At 39.7% G+C, this 27431-nt stretch overlaps 2 protein-coding genes across 4 annotated transcripts in view; one reads left to right on the plus strand and one right to left on the minus strand.

Annotated features, from left to right (window-relative positions):
- The window catches only part of LOC141755825 (low density lipoprotein receptor adapter protein 1), a 155634-nt gene that overhangs the window by 68806 nt on the left and 59397 nt on the right, over positions 1–27431 (minus strand). The window contains exon 9 of one of the 3 annotated variants that reach the window (XM_074615071.1): positions 25562–25947. The exons of the other annotated variants lie outside the window; for them this stretch is intronic. Coding sequence (XP_074471172.1) covers positions 25866–25947 — 82 coding nt within the window. The 3' untranslated portion in view covers positions 25562–25865. Of the gene's footprint in view, positions 1–25561; positions 25948–27431 lie in introns of those variants that run through there. 3 annotated transcript variants of the gene reach the window in all.
- On the plus strand, positions 1958–27315 carry fndc4a (fibronectin type III domain containing 4a). The gene is made up of 6 exons (XM_074615073.1): positions 1958–2621; positions 11108–11223; positions 12544–12748; positions 21546–21635; positions 24226–24359; positions 26307–27315. The coding sequence occupies exons 1-6, from the start codon at positions 2546–2548 to the stop codon at positions 26346–26348; spliced, it is 663 nt and encodes a 220-aa protein (XP_074471174.1). The 5' UTR covers positions 1958–2545; the 3' UTR covers positions 26349–27315.

Raw genomic sequence — 27431 nt, forward strand, 5'->3', positions numbered from 1 at the left:
CAAATCACACATCGCTACAAAATGACTTCATCCTGATTTTGAGTCTCACACTGAGGCAATAGGTTGTTTGCAATTATTGTGCAACTAACTGAAAACCTCTAATGACATTTACGGCAAGAAAATTCAATTGATTTTGTGTTACAGATGAGCTTTATAAATAACTGGAAGGACGCTAAACGCTGCTTAATACACAAGGTGAAAAAAAACAGAACTGTTTGTTAATTGCAGCCTCATTCTCACAATTGAACATCTATAATATACCAACATTATAGAAAAAACACAACACAAAAGAAGTGAGTGCTAACCACAATAGCCCCATGTTTCAGGGTCTCATATTGAGTTAAAAGCCAAAAAAAAGTCAGCTCCAAATAGGCAGCTGTCATGGTAACTCCAATATCTAATATCTGGCTTTAAATGCTTTCACAAAAGCCTTCTGCTCCGGCTCACAGAGAGGACTGGTGAGCACATAGAAACCATGGCAACGCCTCAGAGAGGGGGGGAAACAATCTTTTCTTGACCACTAAAAGGATTCGAGTGGTTAATCTAACAGACAAAGAGGAGAAAATAAAGTTTTGAAAGGGGCAACACACAGAAATATCGAAAATATTGAGTATCGCAATATTATGTTTTGTGATACTGTATTGATTTTTATTTAATAATTTAGTTGCAAAGATTAACTCAGTCGTGCCATGATATACTGTGATATATGTACATCCCACTGTTCTGATTGCATAAAAAAAGTTAACTTTTTTTACTCAGATTTTATGCATATGGTGGTGTGTTCTTTATACTATCACAGTGTTCAAAAATTAGATTAAAAAAATCGCAAACTTACTTATAGTATCTCAATATATCGCGATATATTGAATCATAACCCCAGTATCATGATATGTACAGTATCGTATCGCCAGATTCTTGCCAACACATATTCCTACTGTCTTCTGAGTTATTTGGCTCCTTTTAATGCAGTTATAAAATCATATTTGCATGATGCGATTTAGATCTTCTGATTTATAATTCTCTCCCATAAGTCTGCCACACAGTTGATGACTTCCTCATGAATAAAGACTGCAGTAGCCTGTCAGATTCGCCATAGACAAGCAATCTGATGCAGCGCTTGTCCCATGAGGCAATGCACTCAGCTTATCAACATGATTCATCTTTGTGATAACATGGTGTATCTTATAGGAGGGGCTGCGCAGTGTATGATGGGTGGAGGACCTGCTGCTGCTGCTGCTGCTGCTGCTGCTGGGGTTGTTTATCCAGAACACAGGGGGAATATAAAACACTTCATGCTTATTAAATTTCTCACCATAAGTTTAGTGAATGAAGTAGAACGATACTATATAATATTGAACGTGTTTTAACCTTCTGTATCATCTGATGGTTTGGTAATGCTACTGAGGCACAGAAAAAGACCGTCAGTGGCCAGCAAACTACTAGGGATCACGTCAGGAAGTATAAAAATAGGAGCAGTATATACAATATTGACAATAAACAGATTATTAACAAAATTGCACAAGTGGAAAATGATATTGCACAGTGAGAATGAATAAATGAAATTCCACCTGAAAATATTGCTCAGTATGAAATACACCTTAGTAGTAATAATATAGTAGTCCACATATGTATGCATGTGTGTGTATGTATATATTTTGTTGTTGTTGTTGATAAAATGCCTTGTGATTGTGCTGCAAACCGAATAAAGTATCTATCCATCTATCCATCTATCTATCTATCTCTGGTGTTTATGGTGTTTTATTAATGGTCTTCTCTGATATAGCTATAAACATTATGTCTCAGGGTCATTCAGCTCCACATGAAAACACTCTGTAATATCAACACTCCACTCCTTGTTGCAGTAAATATGATCTTATTGCTTATTAAATATTAAAGCAGTAGTTGGAGCTACAGTGTGTAGGCGTACCACCGCTGACACGTGGAGCATCATTAATCACGGTATGCTGCGCGTGCACTTGAGAGTGCTATAGAAACCTGAGGGTCTCATAGGCTATACTTGTGGGGGGGTGAAGACTATACCGGAAAAAGGACTGCAGGAATTATAAACACGGAGAGCTGCGGAGCGCGCAAAGGGCAGTGTGGGTAAACTTCATCGCTGTCCATGGTGCTGAATCTGCCTGGGAGCGTCATTTTCTCTCTCGCTCTATACGGACCTGTGTCATACCTGAGCTGAACCTGGGCATGATGATAATGATGATGATGATGATGAGGATGAGGATGATGGACGCCTACAGTTGTTAACACCAGCAGCATGAAGGACTTGTGGATTTAAAATCCCCTCAATGAAGACTCCTCGGCTCGACAAAATGTTTGTGAAGACATCATCATCATCTGTCACGTACTTTCACTGGCTGTCGATTTACTGACCAGCTCCGAGTCCGATTATTCAGCCAGCAAGCCGTTCATTCATTCATTCATCAACATGTTATAATGAACTATATAGTTGCCCTTCAAGCATATAGGAGATCTGCGTTTTAATATCTAAAAGAAGAGCAACCTGAGACACCTGCAAGGAGAGACAGACATGGCTCGCCTGCTTGTTTTGGTCAACTCCGTGGTCCTGTTGCTTTTTGGCAGCGACATGTTCTTGGTAGGAGCGAGTAAGTATCAGAAGCCTCGATAGCAGAGGAGTCAGATCAATTATTATACTGTAAAATGCACCATTTGGCAGAGTATTATAAAGCTGTGTTTGTTAATCTGCACCATGATGCACTTGATTCCACCTTTCATTCATAGAAATCAAACAAGACCATATGTTTTTATACTCAGGGCTACTCACCTATACTGTTTAATCTGATATAGAATACATTGCAAGCATGTTTATAGGTACAAAATGGGCTTTCTTTGTGCACTTTTGTAGCCTTGTAAAAATGCATCATTTGGCAGAGTATTATAAAGATGTGTTTGTTAATCTGCACCATGATGCACTTGATTCCACCTTTCATTCACATAAATCAAACAAGATCTATGTTTTTATACTCAGGGCTACTTACCTATACTGTTTAACCTGATATAGAATACATTGCAAGCATGTTTAGGTATACAAAATGGGCTTTTCTTTGAATCATTCACAAAAAAAAACAAGACATCTATTTTAAAACATCCTTTGTGTTTTAAATTTAAATTCATAACTACTGTATATAAGAATAACCGTGGCCCTACTTATGCATCTAATAAAAAACTATATAAGCACGTTTATAGCAAGAAATAATTTCCTAAAAAGAGAATTTGCACTACAATCCAGCCTTTTCTCATTGTGTATATGCTCACTTGAGGGCACTTTATCTCAATCTTATGAACAAAGAAAGGCCATTTCATTCTTAAATCATGTGTAAAAGCTCTAATATAGGTGACCAAAATAGAAAACACATTCACTTTTCTATAATAATGTGCCATAGAAACACCAGTTGCAGAGCCCAAACTGTCTTCAGATCAACTGTAGGTGTTCTCATTTACAACAGTGCATATACACCCAGTATCATTCTTTTTTTTTGTTGCATTCTCTCCATTGCAAGCTCAGCTTCAGACTTAATCTTTTATGAATCTGTACCAGGAATCTTCTCTATCTGCCTCTGCATGCGTTACCTCTACAGTATCTCTACCTCTTTATCTACCTGTCTCCCTCTATCACTTCCTCCCTCGCCTCTCAAGGGAACCGAGTCTTACATGTGATAGCGCCTTGAGAAAATCAGATTGGCACCTCACTGTATCTGCGGGTGCGTGCAATGTCTGCCTGGTACAAATATTCAGAGCTTTTGTCATGTTCCTGTGCTGGCATGTGAAACGCAGAAGCATCTCTGATCTCGGTGGAGTTCTGCATGGGGCTGTCAAGAGCAGGAGAAGCCACTATTAAAATAATAAATATGTCAATCTGGCTGTTGCAATGAGCTTCAGCGTAAATGAAAAATAAATGTTGAATTAATTACTGCCATCTGCATGCATGCTATGAGACTATGGGATTCACGGTGACATTCAGAGGAAGCTCTAAATTAATTGGAAGCTTCTCAGTGAGGACGTCCATAGAAATCTGAACGAAGCAGGAAAATGGAACATTTCAGTAAAGTCTCTCTTAGCTAATACAATAAATAGTATTTGCTTAAATATTTCAAAAGTGATACTAAAATTATGTTAGGGATGCACGATACCAATAAGCGATAATTCCCTGCTTCTCATGGCCGATAATTTCACATTTTTGTATTTTAGAAAGAAGTTCATAACCTGTAGTTTATGCACACCTGAGGGTAAAAATTCCTAAATGTAGTGAGCAAAGATGGATGATTTAATATACCATAGCTCTGACCTAACCAAATGTAACTGACATCACTATTGTTAACACAACAAAAACAACTCTGACTCTTCAAATGTTCATTTAGTTTTTCTAGTGAAGTAAAAAACAACTTGTATTGCAAATTGCAACCATGTTGGATTCCTCTGAAACTGAAAAACGTCCACACCAACGACAACATGTTTGGCTCTCTAACATAGACTGTATACAGTATAAGAAGTGGACGTAGTCACCGTGACGTCATTCATTCATTGGTTTGTGGACTGCCGTTTTGAAGACCTGTCAATCACAAGGTAGCCACGCCCTAAAGCATCCCCTGCTTTATGGTCTATTTGACTCTAAATGGGACCATAATATACTAAATAAACATCATGCTGTATTGAAGATTTGAAACTAGCGATTGAGACCATAAACTCATGTTTACAATGTTTACTGAGGTAATAAATCAAGTGAGAAGTAGGCTCATTTTCTCATAGACTTCTATACAATCAGACTTCTTTTTGCAACCAGAGGAGTCGCCCCCTGCTGGCTATTACAAAGAATGCAAGTTTAAGGCACTTCCGCATTGGCTTCAGAGGTTGCCCACTGCTCTAGAGAGGGCCGTTCACGTTTTCAGTTCAGAGGCTTCAGTTTGTTGCAATCTGCAACCTCACCAGAGGCTCCATTAAGCATGCTTTTCATCATGACATTTGGTCCAGATAATCATGTATTAAAGTCAATGTTTAGCTTCCGATATTTAAGTGAAGAAAAACATTCTAGTAAGATGCAATCTTCCTAAGTCAAACAGGGTAAACACAAGGTGTTTGATTTTTCTTAGTCCAACCTGACAAGAAATACTTAATATTTACATTCACACAGTCTGAAAACAAGCATGCTAGAAAATAAATCCCACTAAATCAGGGCTTTAGGCACTCGGCAAAAGTGAATTAGAATATATTGGATTTATTTGGATGGCCAGGCTCGTATCATTCTTCAAATTGGCAATCTGCTGTTCATAAACCTGGAGACACATTCTTGACAAATAGACGTCTTGTATTAGAGCTGAATCCATCAGAGCGACGGCCAATGTTTGCTCATGTTGTCATAATTGTACCTGCTGTCACATGGTAGACATTTTACACATGCAAAGATACAGAAAAGGATTTTATATCAGTGTTTTGAAAAGCATACAGTAGCTCACACTTGTTGGTGTCTTGTTTAGACATAAACACACCACTGTAGCCAGTAAAATGAATGGTACAAACAACTTGTTCATAAACCTGCTCCTGCATGCTATAGCCTTTACAGTTTTGGGATGATGAAGTAATGTTAGTTTGCGGCTGGAAAGCCTTGGGGTTTGGCCAGTGATTACATTAACCTTAGACTGGCACCTGGTCCCATCTGGTCCCGCTGCCGTTTCACAGCCTCTGAGTCAGTGAGAGAGAAGACAGAGTGTACCTAAAGGGAGGGACGGCGAGTGCCTCTACTGTAGAGAGGCTCTGAAATGTAGGAAAAAGCATCGGACTTCGCCACGCCTGGCTGGACAAGTCCTTCCATAGAAATGCATCTACATAGCTACTTCACGCTGTTGTTGCTGCACTAGAGAGATACTAGTGAAGTAGAGATTTAATCAAAGATTACATAAAGTCACTGCTCCAACATGGCATGTAAGGTGAAAGAAAGGTAAAATCTCAGAATTTCAAGAAACGAGAAAAAAAATGGTCTCCAAAGGTAATATGAGGGTAGACGGTGCTGCGGCTGTGATAAAATCAGCACTACCAGGCATTTTGCAACACTGGGGCCTATAAGCAGGTGTGCGACAACCTCCTGCTGTGCACTAGATTTCCCACGACTGGGTTGGAAACACATCCAGATGAAGCCGTTTGAAGATTGAGTGGGCAACACATCAAAATTCACAGCATCAATTATTGCCTTTAGTTATAAGATGGCAGTGAATATATTATCTATGTAGGGACCAAGGCATTGGAAGTATTAGAAAAGGATTACATTACAAGCAGCCCTTCAAACTGTCACCAGCTTAGAGGTAATTGAGACTGAAATATGATCAATATTACAGTCCGCCACCTTGGTAAACCAGTGTTTTCCATTTTACAATCGTTTAAAGCAATATGAATTATGCACCTTTGGGAGTTTTATTGTGTGATCAATCATTTGGAACATTTATGAACGTTTATTACTGAATAATGAGCTGAGCACTCATTTATGTCAGACTTGACATTGTTTGTTAAATAAGAAATAGCAGCTTCTGTCTCCATCTGGGATATTAACGAGTCACAGAGCAAATTGTCACACATCTAACATTAAATGAGTGCATGAGCTGTTTAGAACGAAATGGGTTCAAAACAGTCTAAAGAAGTTTTAGGATAACTTTGTTTTTTTTCAACCAGGACTGTATTTTTCCACGTGTTTGTGTCTAAGTGAGTTTTGGGAGAGCACTGTAGCACTGATGACTCTGCTATCACGCTTTTCTAAAAGAAATGCAAAGAATTACGATGTCTGCCTTGCATCCGGATACAGCATTTATTCACAAACAGTGATGAGATTTAAGGGCTTTTAAAGAGTACATTGGAGATCCCTAAGTGTATATCGATATTTGCTCATGAGTGTTATCATCCAATAACTCACATCAGATGCAAAAAGCAAACACAAAAAGGCAGATATATTGCTTTTTGCATTGGCTACGCATTTCAACCATAATGCTTTTCTTCAGGTGGCAGCAAACTAGACGCAAAATGAAGATGACATGTCATCTGTCAGATTATGTCTGGTGATTTTCCAATTTTCTACTCACATGCCATTTTTTTCTGTTTAATCACTGTGTCACGGTTATCCAAGGTGGTCTGTGAACAAAAGCTGCACTGGCGTTATTGGGATAAATCAAAAATGTTAGTTTGACTATAAAAAAATCAATCTCTTCTCTTATGCTACGGATATACAGTATAAGCAAGCAATAACTAACTATGCTTGTATCAGGATATACTGGGCTATTGTGCTTTGCAAGCAAATATAGAGGGCAAACCACGGGATACCTCGCTCTAACAAATCAAACTGGGCTCCTTTCCACGTGGCTCGTCAGCCATTCAGAGATCCACCAGCACTTTCACTATCTCTCTCTGTGCACTCTGGGTAGATGGGGAGTAGCTAATGCGCTGGGCTTTGGCTATACACGCTATGATTCATCCTGGCAGCGTGCCCACATCCCAAGAGGGTCTTACCATTTGTTTGCACTGAAGCACGCCTCGGCCGGCGTGACCTATTGCTGTTTGATCTCAGATCTTACACAAGGCGTTGTGTGGAGTGGGGCTTACTCGGGAGGACACGTGGCCAATAACAAATATTGAAGTATCCACAATGACACTTGTGCAGAAGGGGATATCATACAAGCTAGAGGGGGAGGATTGGACTTCACATCAATACAAATATTTACTTTAGAAAATCCCGTTATCATCTGTTGTCTGCTCATGATAGGGCTGTGTATTGGCAAGAATCTGGCTATACGAGACGTGAAATGATACAGGAGTTACGATTCAATATATTGCGACACTGTATAAGCAAGGCCATATATTGCGATTTTTAAAAATCTAATTTTAGGAAACTGTCATACTATACAGTACATGTCACCATATGCATAAAGAAAGTTTTAAAAAGTTGACTTTTTTATATATACACACATATACATACATATATACATACATATACTGTATACACACATATACATACATATATTTATTTATATATGTATACATATTTACACATATCTATATACAGTATATATATATACAATATATGTATGTATATACATATATACATATACTGTATACATATATACAGATTTTATTTATATATATATATATATATTTAACTATTAATTAAAAATCAATAGTGTTTTTTAGAATCGATGCAGTATCACAAAACATAATATCACGATACTCAAGTGTATCGATATTTTCTTAAACCCCTTGCTTATGAGCCAACATTTTTTTATTATTTATAGTGAGCTTCTAAAATATTATATAAGTTAATACAACAACATTAGTTTCAGTTGGCTTCATCTCATAGAAATCTTTATGTTCTACAGTCCAAAAAGTCACATTACCCAGATGAAAATACTTTCCTGCTCAACAGCCTGCAATGGCAACAACATCATATATGAAGAGGGCTCTTCGTTACATACATTAGTGATGATTCATGGCCTGCTTCAACTGAACCGTCACTTGCTCGATCACCAGTAAATGAGCCGCAGAAAATGCATCATGGTTACTGGCTGCTTTTTTTCCGTCTGTAACCCCCATTACCTAAAGGACAATGAGCCTTGGGAGAAATGAGCGTGTCCCGTCTTAGATAAATGTTGCACCTGATTCTGAAGCGAGTGAACTTGTACGACATGTGCTGACGGCAATCTCAGCCTCATAGTGTTTAACTGTCAGATTTTATCCAAAACAATGAATGAATGAACAATGAACATTGAATATCCTTGTTATTTTTGGCCAATGCGTGTATTGGAGATTAGGCAGTTGCAAGAATAACAAATTCTGTGTGGCTTTTAAGAAATGCAAGGCTGCTCATTTTGAGATATGAAGAGAAAAATGTAATCTTGGAGGGTCAATTATGCAATTTGTTGATTAGCTTTGTTAGATTTGAGCCAATTAGTGGCCCAGCATGTTGTGATGTAAGATTACTGATTCAATTATAAGATCATTTGCATGATCATCAAATGTTCATGACACAAAATTATCAAACACAAGGACACAGGAGCCATTATTGTAAGAATATGTGTGACTCATTCCACATAGCTCTCCAAAGATCAAGGACAATGTATACTATATGTGACTCGCCCTCCCTCTTAACCCTCTGTACGTCTATCTTAACACTTAAGTCGTACCTGCTTCCATAAATAATCTTCTCATTTAATGGACGAAATGAGACAGATGTGATCCTTAACCTCTTTATACCAGTGTTACCAGCAGCTGAGCCCTCTTTTCTCCCCGCTCTCTCTACAGTTGGAACATTAATCTCCTCTTTTGCTCTCTAACTCCTGTTCATCTCGTTCGCTCCCCTCCACAAACCAATCTCCGAGCGTGTCATGAGCCCGAGGAGCCGAGCGCCGTGCCTGTGTTTGACCTTGACCCCAGTCGCCCTGTGGTTCACAATGCCACAAGGCTCTGAGGCAGAGAGACCGATCGCCTCGTCTGACCCGAGGGTCTCTAGATCTGCCTCAATGTCACCTTTTGCAACCGAACACGTAGGCCATCATTGATCGCCTCAGAGATAAAAAAAAAAGGAAAAACAGACAGAAGTGCAAGAAGCAAAAGAGAGGGAGAGATAAAAGAGGAGACAATGGGAGATAAGAGGAGAGGGATGTGAGAGGGACCCAGCTAGAAAACGGCAAATCATTTGAAATAGCTCCCGATTTCATCATTTCGTGTTTCATCTCTCTCTCAAGAGCACTTTTTGGATGAAATATTGTCCCTGTACTGAACATGCCTTTGGCTCTCATCTCAAGATAACTGTGTTATGGGTTATTACGCCCGTGCTCCATGAGTTAATAGAAGCGTTTGAAATACAAATTGACTGTACAACTGTCAATTAACACTCTCTTTGTAATGAACTGCTACAGACAGCTGGGACTGAAAATCTTACGACTGGTACTTAAAGAGCAACTGTGATACTGTAGTTACATCTCATTAGGAAAAGCGTTTAAGTATTGTCTTCTCCGATGCCATCCCCATAAGAGACTATTCTTTTTCTCATTATTTTTCACATATGTGACAGCTCAACTCACGTGACCCTCTCAACATTGCTTCAGTTACTTTCTGCAACAACACACAAAGTCCATTAGACCACACGTTAACGACAAAAGCCCTGAGGATGTCCTCTAGGCCAATCCCATCTCGCCTATCCATCTGACCGGAGCGATTGCTTGGAGACTGTGAAGCCGTACGCGGCCCTCTATTAGATCTGTCGCACTCGGTTTCTCCTGCCTTTTGCTTCGCGGGCTTTTGTCCCACTTTGCAATCAGCGTTTCCACCGGCAACCAAATCAAGATAGATGGCTGCAAAGTGACAGGGTGAAGAAACGTAACCCTGTCTGAGGGAGGGGGACATGAAATAGACACAGTGGTTACTTTGGTCGGGTCGACAGAAAAGGCTGTTCAGAGGGAAGCAGGGAAAACGTGAAAAATTTATACATATCTGTGATTTTTACTAAAAAAAAATTGTGCAGGTTCACAATAACAGATTGAGTTAACTGAGGTGTTTACTTTTAATGTACTCATTTGTAATCTAATTGTTTGGTCAGAGGAATTGCTACAGTAAAGTGTTGTTATCAGTGGCCTACCCTCAAAAGTACACATTACAAATATTGCTCTATTAGAGTTCTGATATTTAGTTTATAAAGGGCTTATTGATAACATTTTTATGTGGTCGAATATTTTATTTATTTTAATTATACATCCACAGAGTTTTTAGAAATGCCTCTTCAGTCTTCCCTCGTCCAACACAGTGGCCAGATAATGCTTATCCAGCCTTCTATACATATTTAATAGAATCACGTTAGATGAAGTGTTGTCTGTAAACAACTAATGTGTTAATAGCCAACTGTTTGATTTATAGGCTGAGATTTAGTTGGAGACGACAGTTTGATGCTGCTATAACGTTAATGTATGACTTTATTACTGAGTTCAGAGTGCCAACACAATGCTTGAGACTTCCCAGGTGCAGTGTGGACACATATGGCATGGATAATTTAATATCTAGAGGAGTGGGTGGATTATAAGACCCCTCTGTTTCTGTTCCCTTTCAGACCGGCCACCAGCTCCTGTCAATGTGTCCGTCATGCACCTGCGGGCCGACTCGGCAACTGTATCCTGGGAGGTTCCAGAGGGAGATATAATAATTGGCTTCTCGATCTCGCAACAGGTAAGTCCTAAACGTGTAATGTAAATCAGCGAGACTATGGACAGGTTAGCAGGACAACCCCCCCCAAACAAGAGAGAAAAATGCACTATTTTTATTTTTGGCTACAGCCATTTGTGGTTTGGCACTGAGCCTTCATCACATCCTGTTGAAATTTCGTTGGCACACCACGCAGCCAGTATGAAGAGGTGCACCTGGAACCCATTTCCTACCCTGTCACAGTTCGTGACAGCCTGTGGAACGCGTTGAGATTAAAAATGGGTATGGGCGACTGAAAACCTATTTTTCGGACAATGAAATGATAATATATTCGCTGACTGAAGTCCATAGAGGAGATTATGTGTGCTCAGCAAACACCTCACAACGTATCACGAGTTTGTCCAGCATACTGAGTAAGAAGTAGCACATATGCACAAGATCCTGGGTGAATAAAGATGTGTTTATGTGTATTCTTAGGAACCCCTTAAAGCTTTGCTTAGCATGCAGAAAGGCTGACTAAATCTTGCCTTCAAGCTTGGAGTCAGAATAAAACTTGGCACGGTCCATTTGTCAAGAGAAAACAAGGGGTGCAATCGGGACTATGTGAAGCTGCCAAACTGCATTTTTTTTAGGCTAAAATTATTTCAAAGGCTTAAAATAGGAAAACCAATGAATGTTAACACTGAATGACTAAATGTCATATGCTGCTGTAATTGTGTTTATTCATCTCAAGACATCATGCAGCCATTTAACTTTGCTATCAATTTGAACATGTTTGGTTTAATAATTCCATTATCCACTGTTTACAGAGAATAATAAGCTTTTTTAATCAGATCTGTCAGTCAAGCATGGCCATTAAAACAGACATCTGGACCAAAGCCACTGCTAGAGACACACTAAGAAGAGAGCTCTGCATGCAAGCAGGAGGAATAATTCTCACAGCTTTAGGTCCTGATTGCTCCAATAACACTCTGAAAGGTCAAAGACAAACTCTCAACGCTTGTGATGCAAGACACTCGCAGTCAAAATTAATCAGAATATTGACTCCACAGTCAAGACTCCATATGGCGAAACTAAATTGCCAACTGTTAACATAATAAAGTACTCAGCATGTCGTTCTCCAGCACCTGGAATGTTCTCTGGTTGGTCACCTCCGTCTCACATTATCATGGCCCATAGGCTGAATGATTGTTTTTAGCTTTTTATGCTGTTGTAGAGATGAAATTCTTACTAAAAGACTTTTTTACAGTGGAGAGTGGCTTCCTCAGGGACACATTTGCAGGGCTGGTTAACCTTGATCACCTCATTGACCACTGTATTGATTATCCCTCTTCTAATCCCTAGAGGCAGGACGGACACATGCAGCGATTTATTCGTGAAGTCAACACCACCAGCCGCTCTTGTGTCCTTTGGGACCTGGAGGAGGAAACAGACTACATTATCCAGGTCCAGTCAATCGGCCTCTATGGGGAGAGCCAAGCCAGCAAGAAAGTCCATTTTCGCACCCTCAAGAAGACAGACCGCTTCCCCTCCAACAGCTCCAATCAAGGTAGGTTGCTCTGACGTACAGGTATTGACAATTACCTATGGTGAAGTTCCTTTGAAAAAAAAGTCTCTCTGTCTGTGTTCAAGGTCAATAATAGAGCGTGATTCAAAGAGTAGTGACAACACCGTGGTAGCAACCTGTCAATCACAAGGTAGCCATGCCCTAAAGCATACCCTGCTTTATCATCTTAGACTAAATGGAACCATAATTTACTAAATGAACATCATGCTGTATTGAAGAAGGCTTTAAAGCGATTGAGACCATAAACTCATGTTTACAATGTTTACTGAGGTAATAAATCAAGTGAGAAGTAGGCTCATTTTCTCATAGACTTCTACACAATCAGACTTCTTTTTGCAACCAGAGGAGTCGCCCCCTGCTGGCTATTAGAAAGATTGCAAGTTTAAGGCACCTCCTCATTGGCTTCACTTTTCAGACCCAGAGGTTGTCCACTGTACTGTACCCAGTTTCATGGCAATCTATCCAATAGTGGTTGAGATATTGTGAGATATGCTGCTAGCATAGCTAAAAACACAAAACAAGTGACATTTGTCATTAGAATTTAAAAATGCAATGTGGAGATGTTCATTGTAGTGAAGAAACTTGACCCAGTGCAGTGGTGTGGCTCTGTTATGTGGTTTTAATAGTGTTTTAATGATAATGTAGTTCCATGGCACAGAGATATAAGCTATTTGATCAGGCTTTGAATAACAATACCTGTTAGTTGGATAAAGTTGTTATGTGTTTTGGTGTCTTCATGGGATTTGTTAATGCTAACACAATGATCATTTAACTGCCAGGTACTGTGTTAGAGTCTCTCCTCAAATCAACAGTAAAGTTTGACAAAATGCAGTATGATTGATAAGGTCACAAATAGTTCACTGCAACAACCTTTTCACAGTGTTTCACCTCACTCTGTTATGTAACACAATGCTCAGCTTTTAATTCTACACTACATGGTGTGCAGCCACAGGCTTTTTCCCCCGAGGCACCGACAGGAGCAACCCATTACAGATGCTTTTCCTGCCGTTGCTCTAAAGCCTCCTCCTGGCTGTTGAATGCTTTTAAGCAACGCTCCCATTGAAAATGAGGCACAGTAAAGGCCAGTGGCCACATAAGTGCAGGTAACCTGAAGCCTCCTTTCACAACGTCTCTCTCTGAGGGGGCTCTACGCAGGTTTATTTTCTCCTCCTAGAGACCAATTCATTATTGACAGACTCTTCAAGCATGGCTGCAGGCGAGCTCCTCTGAATTTATGCAACTCCGGGTGCCTAATCAGGATTCTGACACACTCTGAAGCACTTTGGATTCAACGTCTGGGCTCATGGGCTGGAGGAAATATGAAGACCGTGACCAATAGACAATAGCTTCAGTAGCTCTCAATTTCTTACAGCCCACAGATGAGGACAGTGTGAGAAAAAGCTATTTGCTTTTTATTATGAATAAGCAGCTGGGAAGTGTCATTCCTTTGCAAATCTTCTGGGATGAGAAAAACACATTAACGTTTAACATAATGGCAGCTTGCATTTGACATTGGTCTAGAAACAGGCCTGATACTTAAAAAAAATTTTTTATCTTAGGGTGTGGGTGAGGTTGTGAATATAGGAATTGCTGATGCAAGTGAATCATAAGACGTTTCTCTTCAGCTGACTCAGGTTTGGTACCATTAGTTAAGCTGGCAAGATCGACGAAAGAGAAAGAAACTAATCCAGGCTCAAGTTCAACACAAGAGCCTGCACACTGTCCATTAAGCTAATACAGACCCATTGCTTTACATTAAAGACTCTGGAAACTGTACTTATATTTTGATGTCAAAAGCAATGGATTTTAGAAACATAACTAACAATAAATATCTAAATAAAGTGCTGAGCATGAACAGACATATGGTCAGAGGCTTACCACTTTTTCAAGACTCACTGGGCAACATTAATCAGGAGTCATCCAAGTGGGTCAGAAAACAGCCCACTCAGTGAATGAGCTTCATTTGTGGGAGTTTGTTTTTTTTGTAAGTGTTGAAGCAATCAGTGTCAGCTTCCCATAAATCTAATGCCAGCACTGCTGACTTCTCATGCCCCAGTTTCAAAGTCCAATCACATCAAGTTTCTTTACGTAACACTCGTCAAGTTTATTACTCAACTTCTCTTTTCATGTTTGGCTCTGTGTCGTCGTATATTTTCACTCTGATGTTGTCTGCAAATTTAGTGTGGACTGAAGACGCACACGCAATGCACACATCAGCTGGGAAAAATCCACATAGCAGCTGTGACTGTAACAGTCCTTTAATAGACAGCCGATATCGTTTTCTATCCCAGTTTCAGATAAAGACTCTGAGCTGAATGACTACAAAGACAAACACAGTAACCTCATTTACAGTAAAACAACATAAAAAAATTACATGCAGCCTTAAAGTGATGTAAGTAAACCACAACAACAGCAGCAACAACACATAACTAACAGTACTTCAGAGATAGAGACATATCTTAAAAATGTTCACTAAATCTACATCAGTTAAGCTAATACTTACATTTATCAACTCCATTATAAACATCCTGGTTCAGGGAGTTTACTTGAGCAAGGAGTAGGATAAAAACATGCATGCATGCTAAATGTTTGACGCTTTACCTGTGTTTTCAATCCTATATAAACTGCGACAAATATAAGATAAGATAAGATACGATACCATCCCTGGACATAGAATCATGTCATTAAGTGCAATGTTGGGGAAAGCTGATGTTTGCTGTAGTAAACTGTGGGTTGGATCACTCTCAATGGGAAGAAATGGCAGCTTTTTTTGTTTCTTATACACTTTCACCCATTCCACAACAAGCAGAATAAATATTCTTTTGTAAATGTACTTTTACTACATCAATTACACAAATTAAAGGTACAGTGTGTAGGATTTGGTGGCATCTAGTGGTGTGGTTGCAGATTGCAACCAACTGAGTATCCCTCCGCCTACTCCTCCCATTCCAAGACAACGTGAGACGCAAAACGTGGTAACGCCATCCGCCTCGCTCAGAGGTCATCCTTACTATAACAACACTACTTTAGGAGTGACGGAAGTCAGACGGCAGCCGGCGGTACCACCGTTTTGCACTCTGTGACTCATGTTACTGCAGTTTCACAAATGTGTCGGAGAACTAAAGTGGCCTTCAGGTAATGTAAAAATGTGAAAGGTTCTCTCCAGAGCCAGTGTTTTGTTTGTGTGGTTTGTCTGTTCTGGGCTACTGTAGACACATGGTGGAGCAACATTGCGGACTCCGTGAAGAGGACCCGCTCCCTACAGTATGTAGATATAAAGGGCTCATTCTAAGCTAATAAAAACACAACGATTCTTAGTTTCAGGATTATACACTAATGAAAACATAGTTATTAATATTATATTCAATTTCTGCTAATGGATACCCTGAAATGCTACACACTGGCCCTTTAAATCCTCCTACATACTCGTCTGAGACACCTCTTTTAGCAACAATATTAATTCAAAAGATCTGAAAAAGAATTTCCATTTTTTTCTTCAGAAAATTTAATTTGTCTCAAAACAAGCTTTTGCCCTCTCTGAAAGGATGTTTACAAGGTTTACTCCTAAAATAGCAACAAATTCATCCGTCATAGATCTTAATGCACCTTAATGTAATGTGACATTTTTTGTTCAGGAACTTGCTGCTGACCATTGTTCCTTAAAAAGCCTTTTTAATCTAGTTGGCTGCAGCATCACAGAGCCATTTCAGGGATCCGTTGTCACAGCCAAGTGCGTCCTATTGAAAGTAAATTGATTTGCGGTATATTCCAGGCATTCCCAAGAGCCAGAGCTCTGATACCCATGAATCAATAATGCTTTTATTTTTTCCTAAATGCAATTCTCTTTGATAATGTGATTTGTGCATATGCAACTGAATGTATACCTGGCCCCAGCCAGATTCAGAATCAATCTATTTTTTATAAAGCATTTCCTGGCAAGATATACGTGTTGCTGGAGAAATTGAATTGAAATAGGCTACTGTGGATTTTTTTTTTCCCCAGGATCAATATGTCTTTCCAAAGTCTATTTCAAATTCATTATTTCCAAAGAAAGCTTTCAATCAGAGGATATATTTGTGTGCTTTGCCCTTCAAGAGTGAGGTATGTTGTGTTGTTGTCAGAGGAGCAGGGCTTTTTTTTTTTTTTTAAATGTTGTTGTGTGCCGGCAATTTATTAGTATTCCATTAATTTAGCAATGTAAGTACATTTGCAAAGTAAACATATTTCTAAAGAGCTCAAATAGAATCCATTCCACTGAGGTATAATTCCAGCATAATGAAGGGACTTTTTGAAATATAAGGGATTTACAATGTAAGATCAATTATACTGTAGATGATTCTCTTTTGCTTACAGACAGAGGTCTGTGATAGAAGTGGGGAAATTACCGTGCTGTATTCATTTGCATGAAAAGTGATGCCACAGTCAATACACAAATCTCCAAATACGTTATATAATTCATTCCCAACCGAAAGAAATGAAGCCGCTAAAAATGTTACCTGCTGCCACTGAGCTGTCAAAGTGTTTCACACAGGAGAGGAAAGGAATATTTTCAAAGGATGGATGCCTTGAGCAGTCAAATCTAACTAGGTAGGTGGTCCCCTTAGACACAATTACTGTGTGATACATCAAAGAGATGCCAAGCTGTCTCTGCTGAGTCAGGAGCTACACCTATAGGTTCTCCTATTACCAGCACTGAGACAAAGGTACGCTACACTCCTTGCAAAATATTCTTTTGACTTTTCTACAACTCTCCATCTTTAGTTCATGTTGTATATAAATTACATATGAGCTAATACTGCACTGTACTCAACTGTAGTTTAACTCAGTGATTTTCAAAGTGGGGTCTGGGGACCCCAAGGGGTCCGTGGCACTCTGCCAGGGGGTCTGTGGAAAGTTTTCAGATTCATTCATTTAAATTATCATGATATAATTTTTTTTTTTTTTTACAGTACAGTACATGTACAGTATAATCAGCCCAGTCGCCAGGAAAAGGTTTGCATTGTACGTTTCTGCAAACCATTGATTCGTTGAATGTGGACGTTTTTGCATTCGGTCAGAGCAATTAAGTCACAAAGTATATCGAGTGACCGTAATAATAAATAATAATGAGTATAACAAGCACAAACGCCCTCTACTGGTGGACAGGAGTAAGGGTGTGTATTGGCAAGAATCTGGCAATGCGATGCGATACGTATCATGATACAGGGGTTACGATTCAATATATTGCGATATATTGCGGTTTTTTAAATTTAATTTTAGGGAAATTGTCATAGTATAAAGCACACACCACCATTTTCATCAAATTTAGTAAAAAAAAAAAGTTTATTTTTTTTTGCAATCAGAACAGTGGAATCTGCATTTATCACAGTGCCTGTAACATCCAACATCTTAGCACTACTTTGACAGGGCGCATCTCTTTGCAAATTAAATAAAGTATTGACTTAGTTAATCTTTGCATGTGAGCTATTCATTAAAAATCTATGCAGTGTTTTTGAGAATCAATACAGTATCACAGAACATAATATCACGATATTCAATTTTTTCGATATTTTCTTACACCCCTAGATGGGAGGTGTGGTGGATGGGTCCAACAAACACAGGACTTGAACCGTGTGGCATTGTGTGTTTCTGCAATTGTGATACGAGACTGATATGAAATGTATTTATGAAACTTTTTTTTGGTTCAGAAATGTCGACATTGAACGTATCCCTGGTTTGCAGAAATGCACAATGCCAACATTTTTTCTGACGACTGCATTGGTGTAATAGTTCATAGATTAGGTTCTAATCCAACAAAACTATAACTCTTAGAATATGCAAATAATACATGTTTAATATCTTTCTAATACATTTCTCTTGTGTTGTTCTTTCACATAACTAAGATTATAGAGGTGTAAAAAATACGCTACATCAAATTATCCCAAGGGAAATACATGAGGAAGGCCCCGGTATATTCTCTATCTTATAAGGGGTCCTTGGCTGAAAAAACTCTGGTTTAACTCATATATTTAAGGCAACTGGGAAACTTGTGTTTTTAAATTGCTCAGTTTCTAGGAGACATAACACAAGAGTAAATCACATGATGCATCTTCGGGACACCACCCTAGTGTGTTGTTACACGGTTTCCCGACACAGTTCACAGCAACAAACAACAGCGTGGGATTCGGGGTGAGCAGAAGGAAGGTCGACTAATTATTTGAACACAAACTCTTTGGTTGCACCGGAGGCAAGCAGGGAATCACACGGCATATTAGAGTGTGGTGCCACAACATGAAATATGTATGATATACAGCAGCAGGACATGCTATTCAGGTCATCTGGAAATCTGTTCACTCACTCTGTGGTATGAAACCTATTGTAACAAATACACACATACTGTATATCAGCATGCTGCACAGTCTGCATGTACCAAAGCACTTTTTTAATTAAGTAGGGTCATTAGATCAACTAGAAAACGGTAAACAAGAGCAAGAAGTTCAGTTGGAAAGTCTTGCAGAATACAGAAGCTTCAAAGATTAAATTCATTACTGAAACAGTATTCTACCAGTAGTTTCTCTATGCAGAGACATAACTCTACAAAACATTCATATATGAACTTATTCAGTTGGTTGGGTTCAGACAGATAGAGGAGATGTGGGGTTATTAAACTGGAGAGAATCTCGCAGGACCACCAGTCGGACTTGGCGCTGACCCGAGCCCTGACCTGGCATTTAAGCGTAATGTGCAGCCTGACATCAACTCTAGAGCTCACTGTGCAATGAGGAGACAATCAAAGGAACGCTTGGGATTTTTTTCCATGTTTATCTTACAACACGCACTTGTCATATGTTGAAAGAGTTGGTTGCTGTAATCGTTTCTCCTCTTCACACTGGCTGTGAAGAAGTGAAACCGAGCAACTACATTGAGAGAGAGAGGCGAGAAAATTGACAGCTAAAATGCATTCAGTAGTTCAGTCGCAGCTAATGTGAAGCTTCAGCAGTCTGTTTGTCGAATCAAGTGAATATCTTCATCCTGGCAGTCATGTAGGTTTATTGCCAGTGTTTTGTCCCGGCAAGAAACCTACATGCTAGTACCAAGATGATCCCACACTGTTAGATAATAGCTAATACAAGGGGTTAATTTCTGAGTTTTTTTTCAGTCAGACTAAATGCCCTGACACAACAAGCCAACGGTCGGCTGTCGGATAGTTTGGAGCCGTCAGTGAGCGTATGACGCCCTAGTTTTTTCTATGTGTCCCGCACCACCGGCTCTAGTCTGCCCGTGTTGGAGGTTTTTCGGCCGATTCAACATGTTGAATCAGCAGTGGCGCCCGTCGGTGAGAGAAATCGCTCTGCTTGGCGGTTCAGCTTAAATGAATCAGTGCACAAGAAGAGAAACGGACGTGAGGAAAGCAAGCCAACAAGTAGAGTCAAGAGGAAAAACAAAGAAGATTCTTTTCATTTTTCATCTTCATCTCATCTGATCATTCCAATAAGCAGATATTTTCACAACCACATGGCCATCTGGAATGAAGCTAAGTGGTGAGTGAGAGTGATGTGAAAATGGTCGGCAAACACTGCTTTGTTTCACGTACGTATCATAACAACGGCTTCTATATCCGCAGTCTTCGGTCTTCCGGTTTTGCTTTTTGAATGACGAATAGGGACTAACACGCCTGCTGGTAGGGAGAGTTATTTCATCTCACACAGGCGCAGAACATACGTGCTAAATGGTCTTTGCGGTGTGTTCGGGTGCAACTTGTGGGCCAAAACAAAGGCGACGTGAGGCAACGCAACAGGCGGCCTTCGACGCTGCTAGTTCTCTGATGTAGCGTTGGTGTGTCCCCAGCTTGATGATTCATATAAAACAGAAGTAATATGTGGAAAGTTGTGAGAGGCTTGCGCTAACGGTAATGTGAGCCACAGAGTGCAAAATCGTAGTACCACCAGCCGCTGTCTGACTTCTGTTGCTCCTAGTAGTGTTATTCTGGTAGGATGGCCTCTGAGTGAGGCGAATGACGTTACCACAATTTTGCAATCGGCGGCTCACGTTGCTAGATGCCGCCAAATCCTACACACTTTACCTTTAACACATTTAAATATCAAGCATTTTTCTGTGATTTGAGGTTATCTTTTAAATGTCTACTATAATGTACTCCTTCCCAACTCACATTCCTGTGAGCACGATTACCAAGACTGGCAGTATAATTGACCCCAATCGGTAATAGCGATCATGCAAAGAGAGCTGACAATCTGGCATTAGATGCCAGTTTCTTGACAACTTGATTCACTAAATGAGGCAATTGGGAAGAGTGGCGCTCTGGAAGAGTTCCATCCATGCAGGTTAAGAGATAGTTTGCAGAGTGGAAATAGGCCCATAGTCAATCCACTTAAAGGAGGATTAATGCTACAGGACTGATTTGTGGTAATGCCCAGCACATTTTTCTGACTTCTACAATTTTTGTTAAATGGCATAACAATCATGAGCAATAAAGTGAGCGTCCAATTTAGCCAGTCCTTACTGACATAATGTGAGTTTAAGATCTTACTGTACATTATCAGGAAATCCAGTAAAGTAGCTCTACTTCTGTGAAGGTTATAATGTTCCGTTTTACTGACACTAAGTCAAGGTGTTTCAATTCAATCCTTGTTTGTGACTTTGTTCTATTCGAGAGAATATTAATGCCCAATGTATTTCATATGTTGTCACTTCCATATAAATAAAGGGAAGGACAAAATGCTCAATAGTGTTTAGCAGTCTGTGTTGTCTACAGCTGTCCTGTCTGTGCTCTCTCCTATAGATGACCCCACTGTGCAGGGCCTGGACAAGTCCCGGCATCTACAAACAGGAGAGATGATCATAATTGTGGTGGTCTTGGTCATGTGGGCAGGTAGGTTTGCTATCTGTGTGTGGTTAATCATAATTCAGTCTTAAGAGAAAGAAATCAAAGTGAAAGGAGAGTAAAAACACTTAAAGCTGCAGTCGGTATAAATGCAGCAAATATGATTAAAAAAGCTATTTTTATAAAACGGTCATCTGAAAAAAAAAATCATGTGCCTCTGTGTCCTCCGGTGATCCTAATTGCATCTGCAAGATTTCACAGACTGGAGGAAAACAACCAATCAGAGCCGAGCTGGAGCTTGCCATCTCTGAGCAGCTGTCAATCACTCGTGAATTTCGATTTTAAATCTTGTAGTGTACTGTTTAGCTGTTAAATGAGAAAGTTTGTGACCCGGCAGCCATGTTGAGATCAGTTGAGGAAATACCAAGCACCGCCCACCAGCTGGAGCAAACTTTCTCATTTTACAGCTAAACAGTACACTACAAGATGTTTCTAGAAACATTTGAGACGAGAAATAGGCATTACAGTAACAGAATATTGATTCATATTTGATCAGCGCTGCCTAGTTTGACCGTTTGATCGGAGTTCGCGAGTGATTGACACCTGCCGCCGTTGAATGAACAGCCAATAGGAACGCTCTCTCTCTGAAATGACCTGTGATTGGCCAAAGTCTCCCGTCACGGGTTAGATTTTTTAAAGCTTGAAAACAGAACCATGAGGAGGAGCAGAAGTTTAGTTATCGCTCAGAACACTTGAATTACAACATGCTGAAAGGTTATTATGGATTTTTTGTCCAATGATGCCAAACACATTCTGCCTACTGAAGCTTTAAGTAAATATATTAAAGGAAATATAATATACTGTCTCTATAATAGGCTCCTAGTCCTTTGGGCTGTCACCTCAATGTGCCTTATATCTTTTAAGAGTTATGAATGGCCTGATTGGAAATTCAATATTGTCTAATATCTATAAATCCAATGCAAAGCACAAGATGGTATTGATCCCTTGTTGTCAATGGTGAAATGACATAAAATTTCTGCAAAATAAGCCAAAAGATAATTGGATTCCTTCAACTGACACTGCAACGTGTTAGCATTTATCAATGATATAGAATAATGGTGCACACAATGTATTCACACTGTAGATTATCTTGTAGTTACATCAATACATTGACACAACAATCCATAAGACGCTAATAAATGGACAGTCATCCAGGACAAGACCTTTAGGATCCCTGTTAAGTGGAAGTTAAGGTCCAAAAATCAGAGTCTGACTGAAAAATGAATCTGCCAACTCTGAACATCCCGTCCCCTTTTTAGGCTTTTTTTGCGACGGCGATGTCAAAACAACAGCATCACGCTTCTCTGAGCATCCTCTGCATCTAAGCTTCTCCATCGACGTAGGAGTTTCTACTCCTCCGAGGAAGTGTGCTGATTAATGAAGTGTTGAGGCACAATGAGAAGTGGCATAACTGACAGGCTGCCAGAAGCGGGGGTTTCCCACCCCCGAGCACCAGAGTGAGATGTTAAATAATACTAATGAGAGAAAGCAACACGGAGGCTTTGACGAGTGGGAGTGAAAGCATAAAAACTCCTCATGTGGCGCATTCATAATGGACTGCTCATTTGCAGCCAGTCCTGCTTAAAGTCAGCTTATTCCCTGCATTTCAAACGATCACAATCTACAAACGATAGTTGTGTTTACTTCTGCAGTTCTTTCCTGTTCCTATTCAATTTATTTGTTGTTTTTCCTTTTATCTTTGTTAATTTCCGCTGCCTGGTCTAGGTCTGAAAAAAGTAAATGGAATTATAAAGTAATCAGCTAATTGCGTTAATACGATGCAATCTCATCTGCCATATTGCATAACCTTTCTGTGTCGTGAGGGTCTGTTGGTTGAAAAAAGTGCTTAAAATGGTGTGAAGACCTTAAAAAAACTTCACAAAATCTGCAGAGCAGCTGACGTTTTTGCTGAGGAAAAGGTCACGTTAAAACAGCATAACAATAAACTGTAATAAGCCGTTTAAATGCAGACAAATCCCTTCTCAAATTACACAAACGCTGCGGTAATTTAACCTCGAAACAAACGTGGAAATGTCTACACCATGAATGTCTCTCTGCTACAAAGAGACAATGACATGTAGCTGCAATATTGCAAAGCGCTTACATGCTGCATGAATAATATTGTGTTAATGAAATGAGTTACGCTATACGCTTCCATTTCTCCCAGCTCCCTAGTTGTCGTCATTACCGGAACTCGGTGTCAGTTTCTGAATACTTAATGATATAATTCTCATATAAATGCATAACGTCAGTGGAGCAAGGACGTTAATTGTGAGCATATAGTGCTTATCCAAACTGGAGGCAGAGCTGCATCTGGCAGATTGCATATTGTAGCAAAGCAAACTCCATGGAGAATTACTGTCTTCCAAGCGTTGCGATAAAGGCACCGCCATCACACTCCCTTGGGAGCGGAATGCCATTATCCACATGGCCTTTCAGCGTGCTCAGTTAGAGGAAGTGGTGACATGTCTGTGAGTGACAGTTGCCGCCTCACCACTGAATTCCTCTCCTCGTTTGTGTGTGTGTGCGTGTGTGTGTTTGTGTGTTGCACATGTGCCCATCTCTCACCTCCCGGCAGCTGTTATTGCCCTGTTCTGCCGACAGTATGACATCATCAAAGACAACGACTCCAGTAACAGTAAGGAGAAGGCCAAGCCGTCGTCGGAGAGGAGCACGCCGGAGCACCACAGCGGAGGGCTGCTGAGGAGCAAGGTGAGCGTGTCTCCTCTGAATACAGGCCCACATAACAGCTCTGTCAAGCAGCTGTGTACGTACACCAGCAGCGTCTCTCTCAGAGTCGGCATGCACAAAAGCACCAACCGCTGTTGTTCATCAGCGGTGTTCTCACGACTTAACCATTTGAACGCCAAGCATATCGTGTACACGACTTTCCACGTTGTAAACACAAGCTCACGAGATTCATTTGAAGGCACCATTATTTACATATTCTCTTTTCTTACTCAGACATGTCAACATGTCTTATTTTTGTTCTGTGTTGTGCTGTTTGTATACCTTATCTTCCTGCAGAAACACTTTCCTCTAGTGAATAACATTAATGTAATCTAATCTTTGTAATCAGCCAACTCACACTGACGTTAACCTTTTTGGCACTTCACAACTGCTAACTTGGTTATGCTGGATATTAACATGATTACTGTAGTTTTGTAGGATGCAGGTACATCTGGCTCTGCTGGAAAACAAAGAGCTCTAATATGCCATGATTAATGATGGATCTATTGGGAGATGATGCTTGATCAATAAGTAAAATATTACCCAGTATCGAACCTTCTCGCTTGTGCTTTACTCGTCCACACATTCTCATATAAAATAGATTAACAGCAAGCAGCTGTTCCCATGATTAAAATGCAAGACACACATTGACATTTATGTGATTAGCAAATGCAATTTGCATGAGGAGGCATGTGGAGAATGCTTATGTGTGTTTAATTAGAAAATAAAGTAAAGTTATCACTGGTAAAAAAAAAAAAAAAAAAAAAATTATATTTTCCTTTTTATTCAAATACTTTTTTGGAAGATTCAATTTCATTCACAGTGACATAAATCTGTTCTAGACAGTGGGCAACCTGAAAAGTGAAGCCAATGCTGAAGTGCCTTAAACTTGCATTCTTTCTAATAGCCAGCAGGGGGCGACTCCTCTGGTTGCAAAAAGAAGTCTGATTGTATAGAAGTCTATGAGAAAATGACCCTACTTCTCAGAACTCTTGAATATACTGTTTTAAATCTGATGTATAAAATGCAACTTTCCCCATCAAATAGTATTCCACTGAGGAAAAAAATACATCTTGTATTCAAAAACGCACCTAATGGAAATGGTATATTTCCTACAGATGTAATCTCAGGACCCGTTCCTCAACTGCAGTCTCCAACAGTGCAAAATACTTACAAACAGCATGTCTGTTATGGAAAATATATATTGCATGTGCTATAACAATACAGAGTTGGTTCAAGGTTGAAACCCTGTGATGCCGGTCCATGCCTTGAAAAATAGAAAATCGAGACACAAGTGAAGCTTATCAAAAGATAACAGTGGACAGATATATGCAGTCACAGCTCAGTAATGAGGCCATGGCCGATCGATAATCAAGGTCATTTGCATTGTGAGTGTTGACCGCTGGCAGAGATTTAACGGAGCAACCATTTGAGTTTAAATATAAAACAGCCAAGGGGCAATCGTTGTAGGGTTCCTCATGTGTTGGCTTATCTCTCCTTCCAGTCCTCATTAGGTGGTCGGATGTTGAAGGTTTCTGTCAGAGACGTTCTGATGAGGACTTCAGAAGCTCTATAGGATCAGTCAATAGCGTATGGTTCAGCAAAAGTCCTGAAGGTATTTAGTGTCACCGATGGGATTCAGAAACAATTGTAAATGAAAAGAAAGATTGGGGTAAAAAGATACCACTGAACAATGGTGTGAAATACAACAATAAATACACCTTTTTACTTTTACTATGCCAAAATCTTCCGGCGCTTAAAGAGGAATGCAGATTATCAATGTCTTCCAGCATTTAGATAATACTACCTGGGTTCATGGCTCCTCTATTGGTTACTGTACCAGTAACACTTTGTCTTCTATGATCAAAGTATGTCTTTATTGTAGAGGAGAAAGTAAAATAGTAATCATGATTATCTTTTCTGTTGCAGTTTCATCCTTCTGTGCCGTCTATCAACATCATTGAAGTTTGAGAAGAAGGAAGCTGAAGTTAAATCCCTGTCTCTCTTCTACCATCGATGCATTTTCCACCTTTGTCACTGATGAGGAAAAAAAAGCTGATAACATGTTTAGTTTCTGTGGGTCATCATCAGTGAATAAGGTTGGCTGAGGCTGTGTTTGCAAAAGACACACATGCATGTAACACGGTATTTGTAGGAAAACACTAAACTACAGACACATGACCCTACACACACACACACACACACACACACACACACCATACCATACAGTAGCTACACAGAAACCTACTCCTGCAGGTTGATAGTACTAAACTAATGTTAACCCATGGTGCAGTTAACATTGATGACTTTGCCAGGTGCTTGGTATGTTATTGCAATACAAAACACACAATCATCTCTGGGAGGCCGGTCTTCATGACTTTAAATTCGCAGTGTATTTTTGATATTGGCATGTGCAATTAGTCACCACCACGTTCTCCTGTTATAGGCAACTCAGTTCTAAATAAATCAACATTTTTTCATTGCAAATAGTGTTAATATGTTGTCTCATATTATCTGACTGCTGTGGGCAGTTGATAAGGAGAGAAATATGTGTTCATTTCAAAGAACCGCCACAACGACATGTCTTATTTTTTTCTAATAATATTAAAATACCATTTTCTGGATAACATTGTATTTTTTCATATTTCATAAATAACAAGCATTATGTCTGTACATATTTCATTCATTTACTAAAGTTGCATGCAGGTCATTTGCCTGTAGACTAGCATTTGATGTGCATTGGGAGTTAGATGCCAAAAATGGAGAAATAAACATGATTGCAGTCCTGTGAAGCCGTTCATGTATTTCTTCTATTCTGCCTGCTTTTAGAACAGGACGTTATCTTTCATCATCCAGCGTTTCATTTCAGATCTTGTACATTTCCTGACAATTGTATTCCCTGAAGTGTAAAATAAACCCTCTTTTGAATGTCCCATCACCAAGTTGCAGCTAATGTAATGGAGTTTCTCTCACTGAAGTGCATAAATCACCTCCACTTCCGCACAAAATGCACATTCACACACAAACTGCTCGTCAACTGTCACAAAGATGCAT

Source organism: Sebastes fasciatus, chromosome 18, assembly GCF_043250625.1.
Source record: "Sebastes fasciatus isolate fSebFas1 chromosome 18, fSebFas1.pri, whole genome shotgun sequence".
Taxonomy (NCBI): domain Eukaryota; kingdom Metazoa; phylum Chordata; class Actinopteri; order Perciformes; family Sebastidae; genus Sebastes; species Sebastes fasciatus.